At 36.6% G+C, this 22,974-nt stretch overlaps 1 gene segment (V, D, J or C); it reads right to left on the minus strand.

Moving 5' to 3' along the window:
- Positions 1-19,109: 19,109 nt before the first annotated feature.
- Positions 19,110-19,940, minus strand: LOC116900919. The segment is given in 2 exon segments: positions 19,110-19,498; positions 19,892-19,940. Coding segments are annotated over 2 exon segments (438 nt in total).
- Positions 19,941-22,974: the final 3,034 nt, after the last annotated feature.

A 22,974-nucleotide genomic window follows, 5' to 3' on the forward strand; every position in this document is an offset into this window, starting at 1 on the left:
TTAAGAAAGTATAATATTGCCTTCAATCTGAACAATAGCAGCATGGAAATTATTCAGTTCATCTCAGTATAAATCTTTGAGTTCATTTCCATAGCAACATCATCTGCAAAGTATTGTGTGTCAGCCTATACATTACTAGTTTCTGGTCCTGCTTAGGACAATCAAATAACAAACCAAAATACTTACCCTCTCAAGTTACCTTACAGTTTGTGGAGGCCACATAGAAAGCACTGACTCATGAAATATAAACAGAAATAAAGTAGAGATATTGTAATTGATTTATGTTTTTATGATAAAAGCAATCCATGGTTTTCTGAACAAGACATAAAATGGAGATAGAACATACATTTGTGAAAAACTGCAAGATGTTACAGGCAAAGGGGAAAGTGAACCAAATCCAGGATGCTAACTGGATGCTAACCTGGACACTGGGTCTCTGAACAAATACTGTACTATTTTCTCTGGACCTTGTAAATTTCAAGGATAATAAAACCCGGATTGGTTCCACCATCTGCTCTAGGGTTGTATGGCATACATCTGCACACAATTTTCTTTAAGAGGTAGGCATGTAGTAATTATTTAGCAATGCTGCAACTTTGAATTTTCGAAACATCTCCATAATCTAGGGAAATTTACTGCCATGTTAAAAAAATGGTGACACTGAACACTAACATGTACAGTTATGCCACTATTCTGCATATGTAACTAATTGGGTACAAGCCAAAAAATCTAAGAGTTAAAGCAAACTAATATAAAATCCCTACTTATGATAAGTTAAAAGAGCAAAATTAAATAGTGGAATCTTCTTTTCCTGGCAACCTCCTATTAAAGTATTAACCCCATGTAAAAACAAGACAAACAAACAAACAAAAATCAACCCATCACCCATCACCCAGTACTTTGCAGTCTTAATGTGAAGCCAAAGTTAAAGCAGTCATGAGCACCATTGTTTGTAAGGAAGAACAGAATCTATGTTCCCTAAGTTGTTATCTTTAAGTAACTCTTCTATTCAGCATTAATCCCAATCCTTTCTACCATGGGTACCTGTTTTAGAATGCACTGAGGATTTAAATGCTTTAAACTACAGGTACCTGAAGTCGGGTGTGTTCTGTCTTCCCTTCTGAAGCATATGAGCTTGCATACTAGCTCTGATTTTATTTACACATCTCTCTACCAACATAGTATTCTCTAGCTTCTTTGTGGTATTGGATTCTTTTCACTTTCTCTTAACACTAGTCATGGGATTTTAAGCTGAGAACTTCATCTTACCAAGGAGTATTTTACCCTTTTGAAGCCAATGTGCTAATTAAAGTTGCAAATCCAAAACCAAGAAATCTCTTCTTGAAGAGAGAACACAGCTATCAACATCTGCTTTTGGAAATGCATAGATTTCACAATTATTAGCCAATGAATATTTAACTAAAATGTATGTCTCTTACATATATTATTATTTGGATTATATTTAGTAAAATGAGAGTAATAATGTTTGCTTTATTTTAAATTTAGAATTCCATGGTTATGAGTGCATATATTTGTTTTTGGTCATTTAACTACCTATAAAATCACCCTTTCCCAAACCATCCTAAAGGGGAAGACAAAATCCTGAGCAGACGTCCTAGTGTTCTGTGACAAGTTTTTTAAGTGTAATTCTGCAAAAGTTATGATTCTGTTCTACTGATGGTAGATGGAGAAGAACACCCACCAGAGCAATAAGGAACAAGGGATAATGGGGGATATAGGGTAAAAATATAGATACAGGCCAAAAAGATGTGGTTGAACATTTAAGATTGATATAAATGAAAACAAAAATATGTGACAATGTCCCAAGAAAACCTGTTGCTTTGCATTTAAATGGTTGAAAACTGTTAAACTTAGTTGTGTATGCCTACTAAAGAAAATCTACCACTATTACTGGACACTAAATTTTTTTCAGCCGCTGAAAAAGTTAAGCATTAATGTGTAGATTAGTTATCAGTTTGCTTATTTCTTTAAATATAAAATTTAGAAGTTAATAAATTATGGGGAGATCCACGGAAATTAGTACTTAATATTAAAATTATTATATTACATATTATAATGATTATATATTAACAAACTAAATATTTTAACGGATTATATAGCAGTTTAATAAATATAATAGTAAAAAATTATTAAAATAAATTAACTCATAAGTGCAGAGATAAATGGGCTGGTATATAAATAATAAATGAACCATGTTTATATACAAGAGGGACTGTTTACACTTTTTTGTGTGCTCTAACTGGGCAAGGCAATAAGGAGAGTCTGTGCTTGAAATGTAATGCCATGTTAACTAAAATATACACAATGAGACAACAATGAAAAGGTAAATAGTAGAATAAATATCAATGTCAACAAAACCATGTTATGAATTTGAACTTCTTTTCTCCTTTGAATTAAACATCAATGGTGATTAATTACAAAATGATGGAAATACAAATGCCATTTGTTAAAAAAGAATCTAAAGCAGAAACATAACTGTGCAGGGTCAAAGAACTTTGTACCATTGAATCTAAGTTGGTACTTGTCCACTGACCCTGAACCTAGAGGAGGTCTAGAGATAGTTTGGGAAGCATATGGACCTTTGGTTGCTATTTATTTGCTTGTTTGATTTGGTACCAGTACAAGCTTGTGCCAATGTCCTGAATGGCTCTGCAGTTAATGCTCACTCTTTTCTCTGTAGACAGAGAAAGGACTGCTGGAGATTGGATCATCACAACGTCACCCCTCGAGTCTAAAGCAACATCTGAAGCATTAGTATTATAAATGGGGAACTATTTCAGCTATAAACAAAATAAATTTCTCTATGGCTCAGGATCTCCATATATAGAATGAAAACTGGATGTTTAAATGCAATATTCTACCTTTTTAATTTGTTCAGTCACCTTACCTGAAATCCACAAGAAGTCCAATGATAGATGGGAACAGCATCTTTCTATTTTATTTTCTCGTGTATACTGATCATGGCCCAGCACAGAGAATAATATTCTTAAAATTTTCCAAGATACAGAGGCATCAGTCAAAGGAAAAATCTATGCAAGTGATGCTGACTTCATATTGTTTTATGTACCAAGACTGTCACGAGATCAGGCTACTTGGCCCTTCTTTGTATGCATTATAGCCCTGTTTCATGGATATTTCATTAAATATTGATAAGTTATGAGATGTGTATCCTCCACATATAGAATTGACTAGTGAGCGTAATATAATTCAGTTCTTCATATAACTAGAGTCAACTGGAATGTACAGCAACTCAAGGCGTAGTTCCATGGCTATGTTTTTCCCTTATCGTTTCTCACAGTATAGACAGTGTATATTTTCATATTCTGCACATCATCTAAAGCCTGAAAGCATATAATGTTATAAAACTTAACATCAATGAACAAGAGACTACAAAGATTTGAGGTGTTATTAAGACATTTTCTGACCAGTGTGGAATGTAAATCTTAAAAATCTATGAGTTTAAACACAGAGTTCTGAACATTAAATGCATGGTTTCTCATTCTGGATAAAAACAAATCATTACATCTCCCATATCTTATTTGTGATGAAGAGTTCTTGGTAGTCGATCAATATACAATAGAGAAAAGTGATTAATATCTCATGCTATCTAAAAGAATAGTAGTGTGAGGAACTTTCAGTCCAGATAGGTTACTTGAATTGGTTAATAATGTAAAGCAAGAAACCACTCAATACTGTCATGTAATGAAATAGAGTACATTTTTTATAATAATGACAAGCATTGAGATTTGTAAATTTTTTAATAAAGAATTAAGTATTAAGGTTCTAGTTTAACAGTATGAAGTTATCAGAAAATACAAACTACCGTTTCCTCGAGGCCAGGAGTTCTTATGGAACTGTAGTTAATTAACTGTGAGTATTGCCTGAACTGGGGGTGCTAGACTTGTCAGAATTCATTGTTTAGTTGTACTTAACAGTGGTTATCTTTAAACTGGTAGTGATAATTTATTATTTAGCCTCAGAAGATACAATTTATGTCTTATATTCAAGCAAAAATACGTAATAAAGTATACTTGAGTATAATTGTAAAAAATATAACTACTCTCCCATTTTCATGTTGTGTCATAAAAGACTAATACAAATGCAGAATAATAAGGAAATGGATTGGGTCAAACAAATTAATGTTCAGAGAAGTGCTGTAGATATATGTCATGTTCTGTTACAAGCAAAATCAGCCAATTCTACTAATACACTAAAAAGACTAGCATGTTTACTGATGGAGGGAAAAATGTTATATTGGTGGTTAATGAAAATGGGTATCTACTTATCAGCCTCATGTGAATAAAGTAGTAACTATGATATTCATTGGGTCATCTATCCTGTATTAAGTATTCATGATGTAAAGTAGGGATTTCAGCTATTTAGATTGAAATTAAGAAAATTAATGGACTCCATGGCAACATAAGACCTGAAAATGTGTACGTCCCAGTAGAAAAAGATTCCCTGAAGGTGATGTACTCTCTGTGCACATTCTGGCAGAAGAAGACTCCCAAAGGATGCTTTACCCGTACCTAGTCGTGGAGAGTGAAATGTGCTGGAGAAGAGTTTCCTGTGTGTAGGCTATGACTGACTGTGTATGTGAGATGGATCAAGGATAATAGGAAACTTTATTTCCTGAGATATTTCTCATATTCATATGTGGATGAAGTTGCCTTATTAAACAAAGCAAATTCAATAACAATGGAAAGTGTAGCCATCCACCACCTTAAGGTAGAGCAGGGTTCACCTTAAAGGAGAGCTGGAAATGAAAAGTTCAGAGGGCAAGAGGAACATGGAGTGAAGACAGTGTCTGATCAAGGTTCAAAGTTAAATATTCAGATCAGTGTATATAAAAGGAAATGCACAAAATCCATCTAGAACAGTAGTCAATTTGATGTTTCCATTTCATGGAAGCTGGTTAATTCCAGTATATCGAAGCTTGCAGCTCCAACCAAGGCAGATGTTTCTGTTCAGGCCTATTGCAGCAAATATCCAAGGTCTGCTTAGGCTGTACATGTTGAGGAGGTCACAAAAGGGAAATGTAAGACTCCTCTTAAAAACAATCAGAACTGTAAATTGGAAATTTATAATGACACCTTAGACATATGCTTTTCCAGGGCTATTTCACAGTGCCAGCTTTGGACGTTTTTAAACATTTATGCATTTGAATGTTTTATTTGCAGACATGTATGTACACCAGTGTACCTTTGCAGAGCAGAAGTGGGAATTAAATCCCCTAGAACTGGAAATACACTAGGGCGTGCTGTCAGGTAAGAGCTGAGAACCTAGCTCAGTTCTCTGGCAAGAACAAGACAGACTTCAGTCTCCTGAGCTATCTCTCCAGTCTCTCTCATTTTGGTAAAGAAATTGCAGAAGGCATAAATTTTGTTTTACAATATTCCTCTACTCCAACTGTCTAACACTGTGATGCTTCTGAGTATAACATACAAATACATCATCACAATCTGGAAATTGATGTTATTTTTAATAAAAAAATGAGATTTTTGTCTGTTTAGGCAAACAAAAGCAGCAAAAGTGATAAAAATATCAAAGAAGTATACAAAATGAAAGTAAACAAATAGATTAACAAATAGACTAACCCCCACAAATGACACATGTCTTACAAAAAAGATTGTGACAATGATTATAATGTTTTCCAAACACTGATCTAGTCTTTCACTTCTCCCAGAAAACCAGTGTGTAATAATCAGCAGTCATGATATGCTGATTATGAAACATGTGAGTCTGGCACGAAAATCACATTCACATATTTTAAGTATAGACTTTGTCTCTAGCTATCCAAATATTCAGTAATAGAAAACATACTGTACTCTGCTGTCAACACTGAATGGCAGCTATAGACTTTTGAACAGGTCTGCACACAGCATGATTGGACAGCCTGAATATTTCAAATAGAGAGCTCTGTATTCTGAGAGAAAACTAAGAATACTATTTAGCATGTACTTCTGTGGCTTCAAGTTAAGCAAGTTAATACCTACTCTAAATATTCTATCTTATTGTACTAAAATAATCACATATTTCAATATTTGGTGTGGCTTCTGGTTTAGTTTATGTATCACAATCTACATCTAGAAGTGTCAGTTGTATAGACTTCTGTTATTAGGGAATCATTAGAAGTAATTCCATACCTACAAAATTGTAGTGATAAGCTTGAGAGTTGGATGAATAATCACATTGCGAAATTCACAAAAGTCTCCAGGTAAACTTCAAAGCCTTGGTGAATCTGACAAATCTTACCATAATATTAGAGAAGAATATGGGGCAATTTTCACTCTCATTTCTGCTTCTATGAGTAGTTTTTGTCAATATGTGTATCACTGTGTTACAAGTTATATCCTTGTTGACAGTAGTAAGTTGCAAAATCTTCCAGTTGCAAGTGGCTGATGGTAAAAGAAAAAATCTCTCCCTGACCCACTGTCACTAAACCTGGAGGGGGCTCCTGATTGCAAAGTGGATGCATGATAGATTAGAAGCTTTGGGACTTCCCCTGGTTTCTGCTGATACCATGCCATAAAGTTCCTAATGTCCTGATTTGCTCTACAAGTGAGTGTGACTATGTCTCCCAGAGATGTAGATAGGGAGGATGGAGACTGGGTAACCTGGATATAGGCAGGAGTGGGCAGTACTTTTGGTCTCTCCCACCCTGCAGGCTCAGGAGTGCCCACCTGTCTGAGTGATGAGCTCTATCTTCCAAGGGGTTTGGGAACAGTGAGCTGTGGACTAGGATCAGCAATGTTTGGGCTCCAGATAGAAACCACAAGTGTCTGGTCCCAGAGAAATTTTGCCACTGTGTGTCCTGAGTCCACCAGGCAGGTCACTTGGAGCAGAAAATTTGTTCTTACCTCTGGTCCCAGGCATGAAGTTCCTTCTCAAGAGTGAGTTTCAGCTCTGCATGAGGGCAGCAATCAGAAGGACCTGCCCCCCTATTCTCAGGTCCCTGTGCACAGGGGTCCCAGATGGAGCTAGGTGTTTTCCTCTCTGGTCCTGGGCCTGAAGTTGATTCCCAGGGGCTGCATTTTAGCTCTCCATGAGGGTAACAAACAAAAGGGTCTGCCTCACCTTTTTTTGGGTCCCTGTGCACAGGGGTCCCAGATGGCATTTTACTCTAGAGTCAGAAATTTGGGCAGAGTGTAGTCTCTTCTGGCTTCTCAGGCATGTCTACCCCTCTGAAGGTTTAGCTCTCCCTCCCACGGGATTTGGGTGCAGGAACTATTTGAATGGGTCCCTTCAGATCCAGGTGATGTCTGGACCACAGGGGACATGCAGCTTGAGTGCCCCTATCTTCCTGTTCCCAGAGCCCCTATACAGTTTCCTCTTGGACCAGAGATGTTGGCAAGGGTGGGCTGTACTGGTGGTCTCTCTCACCATGCAGTCTCAGGAGTGCCCACCTGTCTGAGCGATGAGCTCTCTCTCCCAAGGGTTTTGGAGCATGTGTGGGATCTTAAACTACTTTTGTGAAGTTGGCCACATTTCCATGTCACAATCAGTCTGTGGTCACAGGTGGTTCTATAAATAGTTACTTTTTCACAAAATTCAGGTAAACATGATCCAGGATACACCTGGATAAATATTTTTTTTAGGTTCTTGAGCATCACATAGAATATCTGCTTCCTCTGTCAAAGATCTTCCTCTGTCAAAGTAGAAGGGCAGACCCTGCTGTAAGATTGCCTAAAACTCCCAGAACTTGAGAATATAAGAACAACTTAAATGAAATCAATAGCATACCAATAAACCCAATAAAACTACTGTAAAAGTAAGCTGGCAAATGACAACTCTTTCGGGGCATTGGATGTGTTTGAAGCAAATATTCTTTTGAGGGAAAACATGATTCTTTTACAGAGTAGAATTATTAATTGTTCTTAAATAATAGTATGGCACCCAATTATGTCAAATACAGGCATCTCATATATAAAAGTCAGAGGTCTTTATTAATTCTAGGCAACTTTTGCCTTGTCTGCTTCTGCAGTTAAAAAGAAAGAAGGAAAAGAAAGAAAGAAGGAAAGAAAGAAAGAAAGAAAGAAAGAAAGAAGGAAGGAAGGAAGAAAGAAAAAAAGAGTAGGGATGAAGGGCACATTCTTTCTTCTACTTAAACCTTTATGTCATCTTCCAAACTGAGTTGTATATGAAAAATGTACAGTTACAGATGCCAGTGTGAACAATTGTAGCATTTTATATTCACCTTGCTCCCCTGTTAAATTTTTGTTTTGATTTTGCCACTGTACAAGAGGTATTGTTGCCCTACTGATAGTACTAGATGGCAATATTTTCATGCTCCTTGGGGCTGTGGTAAAGATCTATTGATGATTTGTTGCAACTAAACCTGGATGCTATCCCAGTTTTCCAATAGGGGTTTGGCATGGACAAGTGTAGGAGCTTTCCCTGGTTTCTGCTGATACCAAGATAATCAAACACCTGTGTTCTGATTAACTAAGCAAATAATAGTGACTTTCTCATGTAGATATAGAAAACAAGTATGTTGATTCATCAACAAAATATCACATATACTACCTAAGATAGAAAACATGCAACAGATGTAGCCTGAACATTCATTTTGGAAAATAATTTTCATGAGAAGTCATACAGAAATGAACAAATTGAGCTTTAAGAATCACCCATGCTGCATTTCCTTACCTGAAATCCAGACCATTTGGAACTGACCTGATCCTGTATCCATTCTGAATCCTGGCTAGGACTAAAATTTCTCAGTCTATGTACATACTATCATAAATCTTCACTGAAATTGTCCTTTTCACATAAACATGTAAATCAACATGGAGTAGCAGGTTTGAATATCATTGCTCAATTTGAGTTTATTTCAGAGACTCAGAACATGCTATGGTTTCCCCAGGTGCTAAGCTCAAGACTCCTTGAAAAATAAAACCGCTATGTTCCATTTTGATACTAGAATTTGCCAAAAATCCATTATTCCATTAAATATTAGTTGAAAATTCTATGAGTAGAACACTAATTTTGTCTCTCCAACCTGAAACTGAAACTGACCTGTAGAACACAGAAGATGAGAGTTTTAAGAGACAGGCCTTACATGTGGAATATGATGAAATTTTGCTGATTCTTATTCTACACAAAATATGTTTTAAATACTGAGAAAATAAAAGAAAGTTGTATTCATTAGAACTAAGTATACATAAACAGTAAAAGGCAGTTTTCTAAATGATTAGCTTTGATTTTTTCCTTTGGGTGTCACAGTATAATTCTTATTACTAATGTGTGTCTTAGGTGGATTTCTCTTACAGAAAAATAGTGGATAGAATGACCAGTGTCCTTGATCAAGGATGGATCATGAGAATCTGGACAACAAGTCTATTATACTAAAATTTATTTTTTAATTAAAAAATGTTCCACTGAAGTGACTTGTTCCTCTTCTTTTTATGGTCTCCATGATAAAAGCTGAGAAGACTGTAAATGGCCTTAGATACTCATTTTGCCATCCAGGGAGAGGTTCAGTGGTAATAAGTAGAGAGTATTCAAAGTACTCCTTGTGTATCTTCTATCTACTATCTACTACCTTAAAAAGAGTGAACTCTGATGAATAGGTTGTTATACTTCCTTTGTCCAAATGCCTTAGCTTTGCATGTTCATCACATATTATTGTAAACAGATTATAAACATGTTTCTGTTCATTTGTAAATGATAGTTAAGGATAAAAAAATATATCTTAAAGTAGCATAGGGTCTGCACTACACCAATTCATACCCTAGAAGAAACTGTATGTGTCCTTTTGTTGAGTTAATGATGGATATAAAAGCAGAGAAGAAAGTGGGTTTTCAATGTGTGTCATTTGTTGAAAAACTGCATGAGAAAAAAATCAAATTCTGATGTAGAGACTTCTAAAATGCCCACATATCCAACTTCCTGTCAACTACTCAAAATTAATAAAACTAAGATATTCTCTTTGGGGAAATTCTTTGTAGTCACTTTTCTACAGGCATCACCTTGCCATCCTCTGTTGAAAGATTTCTCTATCATTCTTACACATTTGTTAAAGCTAACTCTTTAAAAGTTCTCTTATTTTAAAGAAAGTGCTATATTTTTGATATAGTATTAATTGACATTTAGGTTAATTTTTATCTTATAGGTATTTTCATATACTTTTCTAATGACTGTGGAAGCTAGAGGTTGTTAAATTATATGGAACTGGAGGATGCTTATGACTCAAGACATGGGTTCTGGGAACCAACTAGTGTCCTGTACAAGAACAGTAAGTGCTCTTTAATACTAAGCCATTACTCTCACTCATATTATATTGTTTTTTTCCCGGAGCTGGGGACCAAACCCAGGGCCTTGCGCTTGCTAGGCAGGCGCTCTACCACTGAGCTAAATCCCCAACCCCCCATATTATATTGTTTTGAATATATTTTTATTTATTTTTCTCACCCCAAGTCATGGATCTTGATCTTTAGACACCTTCTCCTAATATACTTCCATCATGAAGGCTTATTGTATAACAGCTCCTTTTATAATCCAACATCTAGACCACTCTTCTTTATTGAATTTAGCAATTGTGAATAAGCACTTGTGAGAAAAGGCACAGAGGACTTTAATTGGTAACACTCATGGACAGGTGGTCCTGAATGGTAAAAGAAATTAATTTCGGAAATCCTGACTTCTGCCACCGAGTCCCAGTCATGAATTTCCTTCATAATATAAACTATCTCCTAAAATAACCCCTTTGTTCTTCAAGTTGTTTTTTATTGTGGTGTTATCTCAGAAATAAAACAAGTCAAAGAAGATTCTAGACAATCTGGCATAGGTCTTATCTGAGAAAGTAAGCACTTGCAGAGTGCATTGGACACATATTACTTATGAACGATTCTGTTCCTGGGTTCTGATTCTTGGCCTATGATGATGATAATGAAGGGCGTAAAGCAAGTTTTCCTGCTTATGGTTGATTTTAGAACATAAAGTTTTTCTTTTTTTATTTTTCCTTTTTTCTGTCTTGGTTATTTTCACTTATAAAGGAAGCAGTTACTGTAGAGAAAAAATTATAGATAGGCACTCTTTAGAAGACAAAACTGTGTTTCATGCTCAAAAACTTTGTTTGGTGTTATTGGTGGGATATTTTCCCTCTAGGTCTCAATATTCTCTAAATTTTAAGACAATGTAAGGTGCAAAACTACACAAGTTCTGTCACTGTGAAAATAAAATTGTCTTCAGAGGAGGATGTGGTGTGAAAGTTGCTCCTCTTTATCTTCGAACTATTTCTTTAGGTATGAGAATCTTGTAAAGATTTTTTTTTTTTTGCTTTGGTAGAGACAGGAAATATGGCCTCCACTAGCTATGGCTTGAAATCTGTTGGGGCCCTCTCACATAACTTTTTAAAGACCTGGAGATATGGTCAGTTACCAAGTGAGTCAAGAGTCAAGGAATTCTTCCTTTAGATTATGAAAGTTACTGCCTGCTACAAAGCTGATGAACATGCTTGTATTGAACTGCCAGTTGGGTCATGGGTCCTAATTTAAAACTTTCTCTCTCTCCCTCTCTCTCTCTCTCTCTCTCTCTCTCTCTCTCTCTCTCTCTCTCTCTCTCTCTGTCTCCATCACTCTCCAGGAGTTTAGCGTTTATGTCAGAAATCGACTTTTAAGACCTTGTACAATTTTTTTCTACTACATCGCATCTAGAAATCCAGCTAAATCACCTTGTAAGGCCTTGACTGTTATTGTTAATTGTTTGTCTAATTAATGTTCATCTGATTTTTTCTTAGGACTTACACCTTGGTCATAGGATTCTTACTGTTTTTTTTTCTTCTTTTACTGGATATTTTCTTTATTTACATTTCAAATATTACCCCCTCTACGAGTTTTCCCTCTGGAAACTCCTATCCCATTCCCACTTCACCTGATTCTATGAAGGTGCCCCCCATCCACCTACCCACTCCCTCCTAACCCCCTGCCCTGGCTTTCCCTTACATTGTGGCATCAAGCCTTCACAGAACCAAGGGCCTCTCCTCAAATTCATGCCCTACAAGGCCTTCCTCGGCCACATTTGTGGCTGGAGAAATGGGTTGCTCCATGTGTACTCTTGGGTTGGTGATTTAGTCACTGGGAGCTCGGGGGGTTCTGGTTGGTTGATATTGTTGTTCCTCATATGGGGTTTCAAATCCCTTCAGCTCTTCTCTAACTACTCCATTGAGGACCTCATTATCAGTCCAATGGTTGGCTGTGAGCATCTGTCTCTGGATTTGTAAGGGTCTGGCAAAGCCTATCAGGACACAGCTATATCTGGCTCCTGTCAGCATGCACTTCTTGGCATCTGCAAAGGTGTCTGAATTTGGTGAATGTATATGGGATGGATCCCTAGGTGGAACAGTCTCTGGATGACCTTTCCTTTGGTCTCTGCTCCACACTATTTTTCTGTATTTCCTCCTGTGAGTATATTGTTCAGCCTTCTAAGAAGGACTGAAGCATCCATATTTTGGTCTTCCTTCTTCTTGAGCTTCATGTGTTCTCTGAATTGTATCTTGGATATTCTGAGCTTTTGGGATAATATCCATTTATCAGTGAGTACATAATATGTGTGTTCTTTTGTGACTGAGTTACCTTAGTCAGGATGATGTTTTCTAGTTACATTCATTTGCCTAGGAATGTCGTGAAGTCATTTTTTTAATAGCTGAGTAGCAGTCAATTGTATAAATGTACCACATTTTCTGTGTCCATCCCTCTGTTGAAGGACATCTGGGTTTTTGTTTTGTTTATTTTTTTTACAGCTTCTGAATATTACAAATAAAGTTGCTACAAACATAGTGGTGCATGTGCCCTTGTTATATGTTGGAGCAACTTTTGGGTACATGCCCAGGAGTGGTATAGCTGGATCCTCAGTTTGTACTATGTCAAATTTACTGAGGAACCACCAGACTTATTTTCACAGTGGTTTTACCAACTTGCAACCATACCAACAATGGAGAAGTGTTCCTCTTTCTCCATATCCTCACTAGCATCTGCTGTTACCTGAGTTTTTGAACTTAGCCATACTGACTGGGTGAGGTGGAATCTCAGGGTTGTTGTGACTTGCATTTCCCTGATGACTAAAAATGTTGAACATTTCTTTAGGTGGTTCATGGCCATTCAATATTTCTCAGTTGAGAATTCTTTGTTTAACTCTGAACACCATTTTTGATAGGATTATTTGATTCTCTGGAGCTAACTTCTTTAGTTCTTTCCATGTATTGGATATTAGCCCTCTATTTGATGTAGGATTGGTAAAAAAAAATATTTTTCCAATCTGTTGGCTGCGGTTTTGTCCTATGGATAGTGTCCTTTGCCTTAAAAAGCTGTGCAATTTTACTGACTCCCATTTGTCGATCGTTGATCTTAGAGTATAAGCCATTGGTGTTTTTTTCAGGAAATTTTTCCCTGTGACCATTTGTTTGTGACTCTTTCCCCATTTTCTCTTCTATTAGTTTCAGTGTGCCTGGTTTTATGTGGAGGTCCTTTATCCTCTTGGACTTGAGCTTTGTACAAGGACAGAAGAATAGATTGATTGACATTTTCTACATGCTGACATCCTTTTAACCAGTACCATTTGTTGCAAATGCTATCTTTATTTCACTGGATGGTTTTAGAACCTTTGTCAGAGATTAAGTGACCATAGGTGTGTGGGTTCATTTCTGGGTCTTCATTTCTATTCCACTGATCTACCTGCCTCTCTCTGTACCAATATCATACAGTTTTATCACTATTGCTTTGTAATTCAGCTTTATATTAGGGATGGTAATTCCCCCAAAGTTCTTTTATTGTTGAGAATAGTTTCACTATACTACTTTTTTCTTTTTGTTGTTCCAAATGAAATTTCAAATTGTTCTTTCTTATTTTATGAAGAATAGTATACTATCACATCATCTGCAAATCATGATATTTTGATTTCTTCCTCTCCAATTTGTATCCCTTTTACCTCCATTGTTGTCTGATTGCTCTGGTTAGTATTTTGAATACTATGTTGAATAGGTATGGAAAGAGAGGCCAGCCCCTGATTTTAGTGGGATTGCTTCAAGTTTCTCTCCATTTATTTTGATGTTGGCTACTGGCTTGCTTTTACTATATTTAGGTATGTGCCTTGAGTTCCTGATCTAGCTAAGACTTTTATCCTGAAGGGGTGTTGAAATTTGTCCAATGTTTTCTCAGCATCTAATGAGATACATTTTTTTTTTGCATTTTCATGTGTCCTATTGTTGTTGTTGGTTTTTTTTCTTGTCTTTTATTGGATAATTTCTTCATTTACTTTTCAAATGTTTTACTCTTGGCTAAAACTGGAAATTCCTCTATAGCTATTTTGAAAAATACTTTCAGCAGGGGGAGCCAGTAGATCTAAAACGCCTTCTTAATTTTAACAATTCAGTAATTTCGTCAAGTACTTTTTTTTTTGAGAATTTTAAGTGGTCAAAAGTGCTTTTTTGTTTTTTTTTTTCCCTTGAACTAGAGGATGACTGTATCCATTGGGAAAGCAGAAGACACAAATTCTAGGAAAGATCCAATTACTAAAAGGCCATAACTATTCTGCATGGACAGAATTTATTCTCCAGGTGGTTCATTATCATCATTGGCAAGTCCTTCTTTTTGCATTAAAATACAGACAGAACATGTCTTTACGCAAATCCCTAACAATTCACCTACAAGAGCCTTTGAGCCTGCATGATGAATAGTACATACACCTAGATGCAATGTGACTTCTGATAATGATTAGAGGGAAAGGGGTCTACTGAAAGCATGAAAGAAACAAATATGGTTAGGATGGTGTCTCCACTTGCTTTTTATTGTTGCTATAGAACACTTATTAACACCAACTGGGAAGCAAAGAGTTAATGTAGTTCTCATAAATTAGAACATATTTTATTACTAAAGAGCATTCATGGCAGGAACATGGAGACAGAAAATGAAGCAGAAACCATGGAAGAACACTAATAACTTGCTTTCTCTGCAGTTCTTGATGAGTGGCCTTCTTAGTATAGCTAGGAACATTTGTTCAGGCATTCCATAGTCAGTTATTTTAAAAAAAAAAGCAATAATGTCATACAGACTTGCCTATAGGCAATATGAAACATGCTTACTCTTTCCGTATGACTCTAGCTTGTGTCACCACATAAACAACAAAACGAAACTATGGGATATCGATAGATGTGGAGAATGAAGTGTTTAGTGTCAATTCTCATAGAGATAGTACTTAGAATGAACTAGGACAAAGCCTTCAGGGATACCAGTAAAGTACTGCCTAGATTAAGGTTAGTATCTGAGAATGTCATTGTGATACACATGCATACACGCACATACACACACACCCATTATTTTCCATTATTTCTTTTCACACCTCTCACCCATGTTCCTTTTCTGCACTCAGACATGTTCTTATATTTTTATTTCTCTTTGTTTTTTTATTTAGAGCACACTACATTTAACTAGGGTTGCTTCTAAGAACATGGCACCGATGTATTTACTTTACACAAGAATACTATACCAGTGGCAACACTATTGAAGATTATGATTCCTCCTCATACCTAATAATGAATAACTGCATATACTCTTCAAGGAATAGTTAGGGTTTTATATTTTCTCCCTTTCTTTCATTTTACTTATGTGTGGAGCCATTCTTTAGTCAGAACATCAAGGATTGTATATAAAGTAAAAAACTGCTGAGAATCTACAATCCTCCATTGCTTTGCTTTCTATATCTCAACTGTATATTTGTTGTAAACACTTACCATGATGAAAGCTGTCATTTCCAAAAATCCATTTATTTTATGTGTGTGGGTGTTTTGTCTGCATATACATCTGCATGCCCCATGTGTGTCTGAAGTCCAGAAGAAGGTGGCAAATTCCATATTGTTGGATTACACAAGGTTGTTGGCCTCCTTGTGACTTCTGACAACTAAATGCATATTGTCTACAGAAGCAGCCAGTACTCTGATTCTATGATCAATCTCTCAAGACTTTGAACTATATTCTTGAAGTGTGAGCAAGAATAAACTTTTATATTGCTTTTGTGAGTATATTTTGTCACAGCACTAGGAAAAGTAACAAATCTAATGGGATTATGGAATGTATGTAGAGAAATAAATGTTTAACTTATTACAAGGAGAATTCTCATCTCTTGGGACCTCTATGCATGTGAATTCCATCACTATACCTACTTCTCTGTCTAGACCACTTTGATCGTTAAATATTATAAACATGCATGTTTATGGTATGTTGTTGTATCATAGTGGATACTCAGTCACCAACTCCTAAATGTATGCCTTTTTCATTCATTTCTAAGCGATTGTCCATTCTCTTTACTTTATCTTCACTGATCTACATACATACATGGAAAATTGTGTAATACTTGTAGTTGGGAAATATTTGGTGGTGGTAGAATATGGTAGAGAACACAGAACTTTCAAGAGTTGAATATTCATTTGTTAGTGTGGATCTTCAGTCTTGAAAATGGAGACTTATGTGAAAAAGGACACAAAGACTGTTAAAGTATCCTGAGACATACAAAGAGAATTTCCTATGAGTCATCTAGACTTTATTTCCCTCTTCCATCCCTTGCAATGCTTGATGATGTTGACTTGTGTTGTTTGAACTGGCCCAGGGGCAAATGGCAATGGCACCATGCTCTTCCCTACTCAATAACCTATAGAGACAAATTCTTGAATACAAGAAACTACAGAGAGTGCTGTTTTTGTATGTCATTGTTCACTATTTTGATCTAAGCCCCTCCTACATCATATAATGCATTTGAAGTGTGGATTTAACAAATCCAGGTATCTCCCATACAAGTTCTTAACTTCTAGCTGAATTACGTATTTTATCCCTCATTTTAAGACAGTCCTGCTGGCAAAGATGTGGGGAAAGAAGAACACTCCTCCATTGTTGGTGGGATTGCAGACTGGTACAACCATTCTGGAAATCAGTCTGGAGGTTCCTCAGAAAAGTGGACATTTCACTACCTGAGGACCCAGTTATACCACTCTTGGGCATATACCCAAAAGACTCTCCAACATACAACAAAGACACATGCTCCACTATGTTCATAGTAGCCTTATTTATAATAGCCAGAAGTTAGAAAAAACCCAAATGCCCTTCAACAGAGGAATGAATACAGAAAATGTGGTACATCTACCAATGGAATATTACTTAGCTATCAAAAACAATGAGTTTATGAAATTCATAGGCATATGGATGGAACTGGAAAATATCATCCTGAGTGAGGTAACCCAGTCACAGAAAAACGCACATGGTATGCATTCATTGATAAGTGGATATTAGCCCAAATGCTCGAATTACCCTAGAAGCAAAGAACACACGAAACTCAAGAAGGATGCGAATGCTTCACTCCTTCTTTAAAAGGGGAACAAGAGTACCCTTTGAAGGGAATAGGGAGACAAAGTTTAGAGGGAAAAGGAACACCCATTCAGAGCCTGCCCTACATGTGGCCCATACATATACAACCATCAAACTAGATAAGGTAGATGAAGCAAAGAAGTGCAGGCTGACAGGAACCGGATGTAGATTTCTCCAGAGAGACACAGCCAGAATATGGCAAATACATAGGCGAATGCCAGCAGCGAACCACTGAACTGAGAACAGGACCCCCTTGAAGGAATCAGCGAAAGGACTGAAAGAGCTTGAAGGGGCTTGAGACCCCATATGAACAACAATGCCCACCAACCAGAGCTTCCAGGGACTAAGTCACTACCCAAAGGCTCTACATGGACTGACCCTGGGCTCCAACAGCATAGGTAACAATGAATAGTCTAGTAAGGGCACCAGTGGAAGGGGAAGCTCTTGGTCCTGCCAAGGCTGAACCCCCAGTGAAAGGGATTGTTGGGGGGAGGGAGGTAATGGGGGGAAGATCGGAATGGGGACACCCATATAAAAGGGGAGGGGAAGGGGTTAGGCAGATGTTGACCTGGAAACCGGGAAAGGGAATAACAATTGAAATGTAAATAAGAAATATCAAATTTAATAAAGATGGAGGAAAATAAAAGACAGTCCTATTCAGCCAAGTATACAAGTGTCAAGCATCATTTCTTTTCATGTTTATTTCTTTCATTAATTACTATCCTTATTCATTGTCTGCGTCTCAAGTTTTCAAATCAGGCCAGCCATCAGAAATGAATTTTCTTCCTTTTGGTTTAGATTACAACACTTTTGTCACAAAAAAAAATAGATTGTTTATATGCTTTCTTGTCACTCAGACTCAGCCCACTTCCTGAATTTAAGCAGCTCAAGTACAGAATATCTCGTCAGTATATTTTTTGTACCAGGGTATTATTGTAAAGGATGCAATCTGCAATGATGAAATTTGAATTTTCCCTTTTGAAATAGAGAACCCGGAGGATATCCTTTACCAAATACATTTCCCTGGCATCTTGTTATAGTTTGAATGAGATGGTACCCATAAACTCACATGTTTGAATGTTTGATCTTTTTTGTGATTTTAAAGCACAAAACCCTAAAAAATTATAAACATAGGGAGTAAAATACTAAAAACAAGCAGAACATATCAGCAGAAATTCATTCAATTTTTCTCTTTTTTTATTTTTGATTTTTATTAGACATATTTATTTATTGACATTTCAAGTGGTATTCCCTTTCCAGGTTTCCGGTCCATAAGCTCCCTATACCATCCCCTCAACCATAAGGGTCTTCCCCCCAATCCACCAGCCTTACCACCACCACCACCACCACCACCACCACCACCACCCGACATTCTCCTTCACTGTGGGTCCAAACTTGGGAGCACTAAGAATAAAAGCAAGAAATGTGACAAAAGACGTAAGTATTTGTATACATTTTAACCAAGAGAGACATGTCAATCTCCTGTCTGTTTCACTAGATAATATTAAATGAGCAATCACATAAAAGGGATGGTGGACCAGGACGGCTTCACTCAGCTTTACTTTCTTCATTACTCATTGCTCAGATGGCAGTTGTTTACCCTTCTCCTGAGGAAGACACAATATCCTTATTGTAGCTGAGGAGCTCAGCACTGCATAACTCATTAGGAGTTATGAAGGCAGTCATGCTCAAGCCCCACAGCTGCAAACAATAATCTGGAGTTCTCGTGTATCTCTTTTACAAAGATGAGTAACATATTAACAGCTGGGCCATTCTACGCAAGGACATTTTTGTTGGGGTATAAATCACTGTGGGCGGTAAATGTGTATGTTGTAAGCAGTAATAAACTCCTAAATCCTCAGGCTCTACTCTGCTGATCTTGAGTGTGAAATCTGTCCCTGACCCACTGCCACTGAACCTGTCTGGGACCCCAGAAAATCTGTTGGAAATCCTGTAGATGAGGATCTGAGGTGACTGGCCCGACTTCTGTAGGTACCACGCTAAATAGGTGTTTCCATTACTGTGTAATAGGCTCTGACTAGACCTGCAAGAGAAAGAGGCTTGATCTCCAAGGCTTATAGGCAGGGAGAGTGGAGTTTGTGTCATCACAACATCACCTCTGGAAGCTGAAATAATGAAAGAGAAGTACAAAAGTTATGAACAAACTTCATTATTTCTTTCTCTTTTTGATATTAGTTCAACAGATTTTTTTATTTTTGTGTACAATATTTTATGCACTATAATTTTCTCTTTAACAAAATAAGTTAATTGAGAGTCCTAATAATTTTCTAGACATAATTTATATCATTGCAATTGATCTGTGACACAATCTGTTTTAATAACATGTTTTCACTCACATCTGTCTCCTCCCTCTCACAGTTGTCAAGCAAATAGGCCATATCTTTGAGGATAAGACCTGTCTGTCTTCTTACACAAGGGCAAAACACAAGTGATCATCAGTGCTTCCCAGGGCTCAAACTCCCTACCCAGTCTCCTTTCTTAATTTTCTCTGTCCTTACCAGGAATCCCCAACAACAGCAGCACCAAGAGGTGAACAGGAAACTTCATTTTGAGGACACAGTCTGAGGAGACTGATCAGGCAGAACATAACTACTGAGCTTTTATCTGATACGATCAAGCGTGGGTCCTCTCTAGGGAGCAATATGCAAAGGAGCAAGTAAGTGTTGCAGTATAAATAAAGGGAAGGATTACACAGAATTCTCAGGACTGCAAAAATCAAATGAAATGCCATCCACCTCTGGGGGGATGATAGGAAAAAATAATGTTTGATGGGAAAGACCATGCATAAAACTGTCAATCAGAACATGATAGACACTTAATAAGTACTATATTACAAAAATGCACAAGGGGGTGGAGGAAAATGAAGGGATCTCTATTTGACCATTCTGTATGTGTTGAATAACTATGCTTTTGTCATCTGTCATCAATGTCATGGAAAAAAATGTGTCATTTTCAGAATAAAAAATATAGATGTTAGGAACTGCATTTGCTATGTTTTGTTGAATCTAACAGATTGATTTCCAAAGTGTATGTACAAATTCGTACTACTACCATAAATAGAGGAGTGTTCCCCTTGTGGCAAAGCCTCTCCCGCATGAACTATCTCATCAGTTTTAATATAAACTATGCTTAGGACTATAAGCAGGATACCTGAGCAGACTAGGTCCATGAACATGTGAGATCTTTTCATCTTCTGATATCAGTTTTTAAGTTCCTTCTTCAGAGACTTGAAGTTCTTGCTATACAGGTCTTTCACTTGCTTGGTTGGAGTTGCACAAAGATATTTTATATTTATTTTGGCTGCTTCAAAGGGTGTTATTTTCCTGATCTCTTGCTCAACCCATTTACCATGTGTATAAAGATGGCTTGTTAAATTTGTGTCCAAACAGCTGAAGCTGTCTATCTGGTGGGAGCGTTCTCTGATAGAGTATTTGGGGTAACTTATGTATACTATAATGTCATCTATAAGTCACAATAATTTGGATACTTCTTTTCCAATTTTTATCCCCTTAATCTACTATAGTTATTTAATTGTTCTAGTTATAGCTTCAAGTACTATGTTGAAGAGATACAGTGAAAGTGGAAGTCTTGTCTCGTGTCTGATTTTAATGGGATTGTTTTAAAATTTTCTACATTTAATTGAACATTGGTTATCAAGTTGCTTCATATTGCCTTTATTGTGTTTCGGCATATGCCTTGTTTCACTGATCTTTCCTAGATTATAGCATGAAGGAATGTTTGTTTGTGTCAAAGATTTTCTGAACACTCAATTAGATGATTATGTATTTTCCTTTTTGCAGTTTGTTTATATGGTGGTTGACATTGATTGGTTTTCACAAACTAAATCATCCCTGCATCCCAAGGATGAAGCCTACTTAACCATGGTGAATATTTTTCATGTGTTCTTGGATTCCATTTGTAAGTATTTTACTAAGTATTTTTTTTTCACCAATGTTCAAAACAGACATTGGTCTGAAATTCTCTTTCATTGTTGAGTTTTTGTGTCCTTAGGCATGAAAGTGACCGTAGCCTCACATAATGAGTTTGGCAATGCTCTTTATGCTTTTATTTTGTAGATTAATTTGAGCAGGGTTGGCATTAGCTCTTTTTTAAAAGTCTGATAGAATTCCATGCTAAGAGTCCCTGGCCCTGACCTTTATTTTTTCTTTTCTTCTTTTTGTCCCTTTTTTGGTTCAGAGACGTTAAGTGGCTATTTATATTTCTTTAGTGGTTAAAAGACTATTTAGATTGTTTAGCTTAGCTTGATTTGTCAGTTTCATTTAGGTTTTCCTATTTTGTGGAGTACATGCTTTTGAAGTAAGACTTAATGATTATTTGTATTTCCTAAGTTTCTGTTGTTATGTTCCTCTTTTTATTTCTTAGTTTATTACTTTGGATATTGTCTCTCTCCACTTTTTAGCTGACTTAGCTAAGGCTTCCAATCGCTCTCATTAATTTTCTTAAAGATCCAAATCTGGTTTTGAATTCATTCATTCTTTTTATTGTTATCTTTGTTTCTAATCTATCAGTGCTAGTCTTGAGTTTGATTATTTTGCACTATCTTCTCCACTTGGCTTGGATTGCTTCTTCTTTCGAGATGTGTTCAGCTGTGTTCTTAAGTCACCACCATGAGAACTCTCTAAATTCTTTATGAAAGCACCTAATTCTGTGAACATTACCCTAATCACTGCTTTTGTTGTGTCCAATGAGTTTTTGTATGTTTTACCAATGTTTTCCTTGAAGTATAGACGGTATGTTTTCATTTCTCTCTTTCTTCAGTGATTGTTGTGTAGAGAATTTTTCACTTTCCGTGAGATTGTAGGCTTTCTGTTGTTTCTCTTGTTGAAATCCAGCATTAATCCATGGTGATTTGGTAAAATAAAAGTGTTTATTTTAATCTTCTTCTATCTGTTGAGGCTTGCTATCTGACCAAGTATTTGGTCAACTTTGAAGATGTTTCATATGCTGTTAAGATGCTGGTATATTTATTTGTGTTTCACAAGAATGTTCTGTATATTTGTTAGGTCCATTTGATTCAGATCGTTTGCTGCTTTCAATATTTCTTTATTTTTCATTTTTACTGCTCTTTAGTGGTGAGCCCAGGGTGAAGAGGTCGGTCACTGTCAAAAATAGCAGAACAAAGTAACACTAGAGATAATCGGATGGCGAGAGGCAAGCACAGGAACCCAAGCAACAGAAACCAAGACTACATGGCATCATTGGAGGCCAATTCTCCCACCAAAACAAACACTGAATATCCAAACACACTAGAAAAGCGAGATCTAGATTTAAAATCACATTTGATCATGATGCTGGAGGACTTCAAGAAAGACATAAAGAACTCCCTTAGAGAAATGGAGAAAAAAAAAAACAAGTAGAAGTGTATAGAGACGAATCAAAAAATCCCTGAAAGAATTCCAGGAAAACACAATCAAACAGGTGAAGGAATTAAAAATGGAAATAGAAGCACTAAAGAAAGCACAAAGGGAGACAACCCTGGATACAGAAAACCAAAGGAAGAGACAAGGAGCCACAGATACGAGCATCACCAACAGAATACAAGAGATAGAAGAGAGAATCT

The sequence above is a fragment of the Rattus rattus genome, chromosome 5 (assembly GCF_011064425.1).
Source record: "Rattus rattus isolate New Zealand chromosome 5, Rrattus_CSIRO_v1, whole genome shotgun sequence".
NCBI lineage: Eukaryota > Metazoa > Chordata > Mammalia > Rodentia > Muridae > Rattus > Rattus rattus.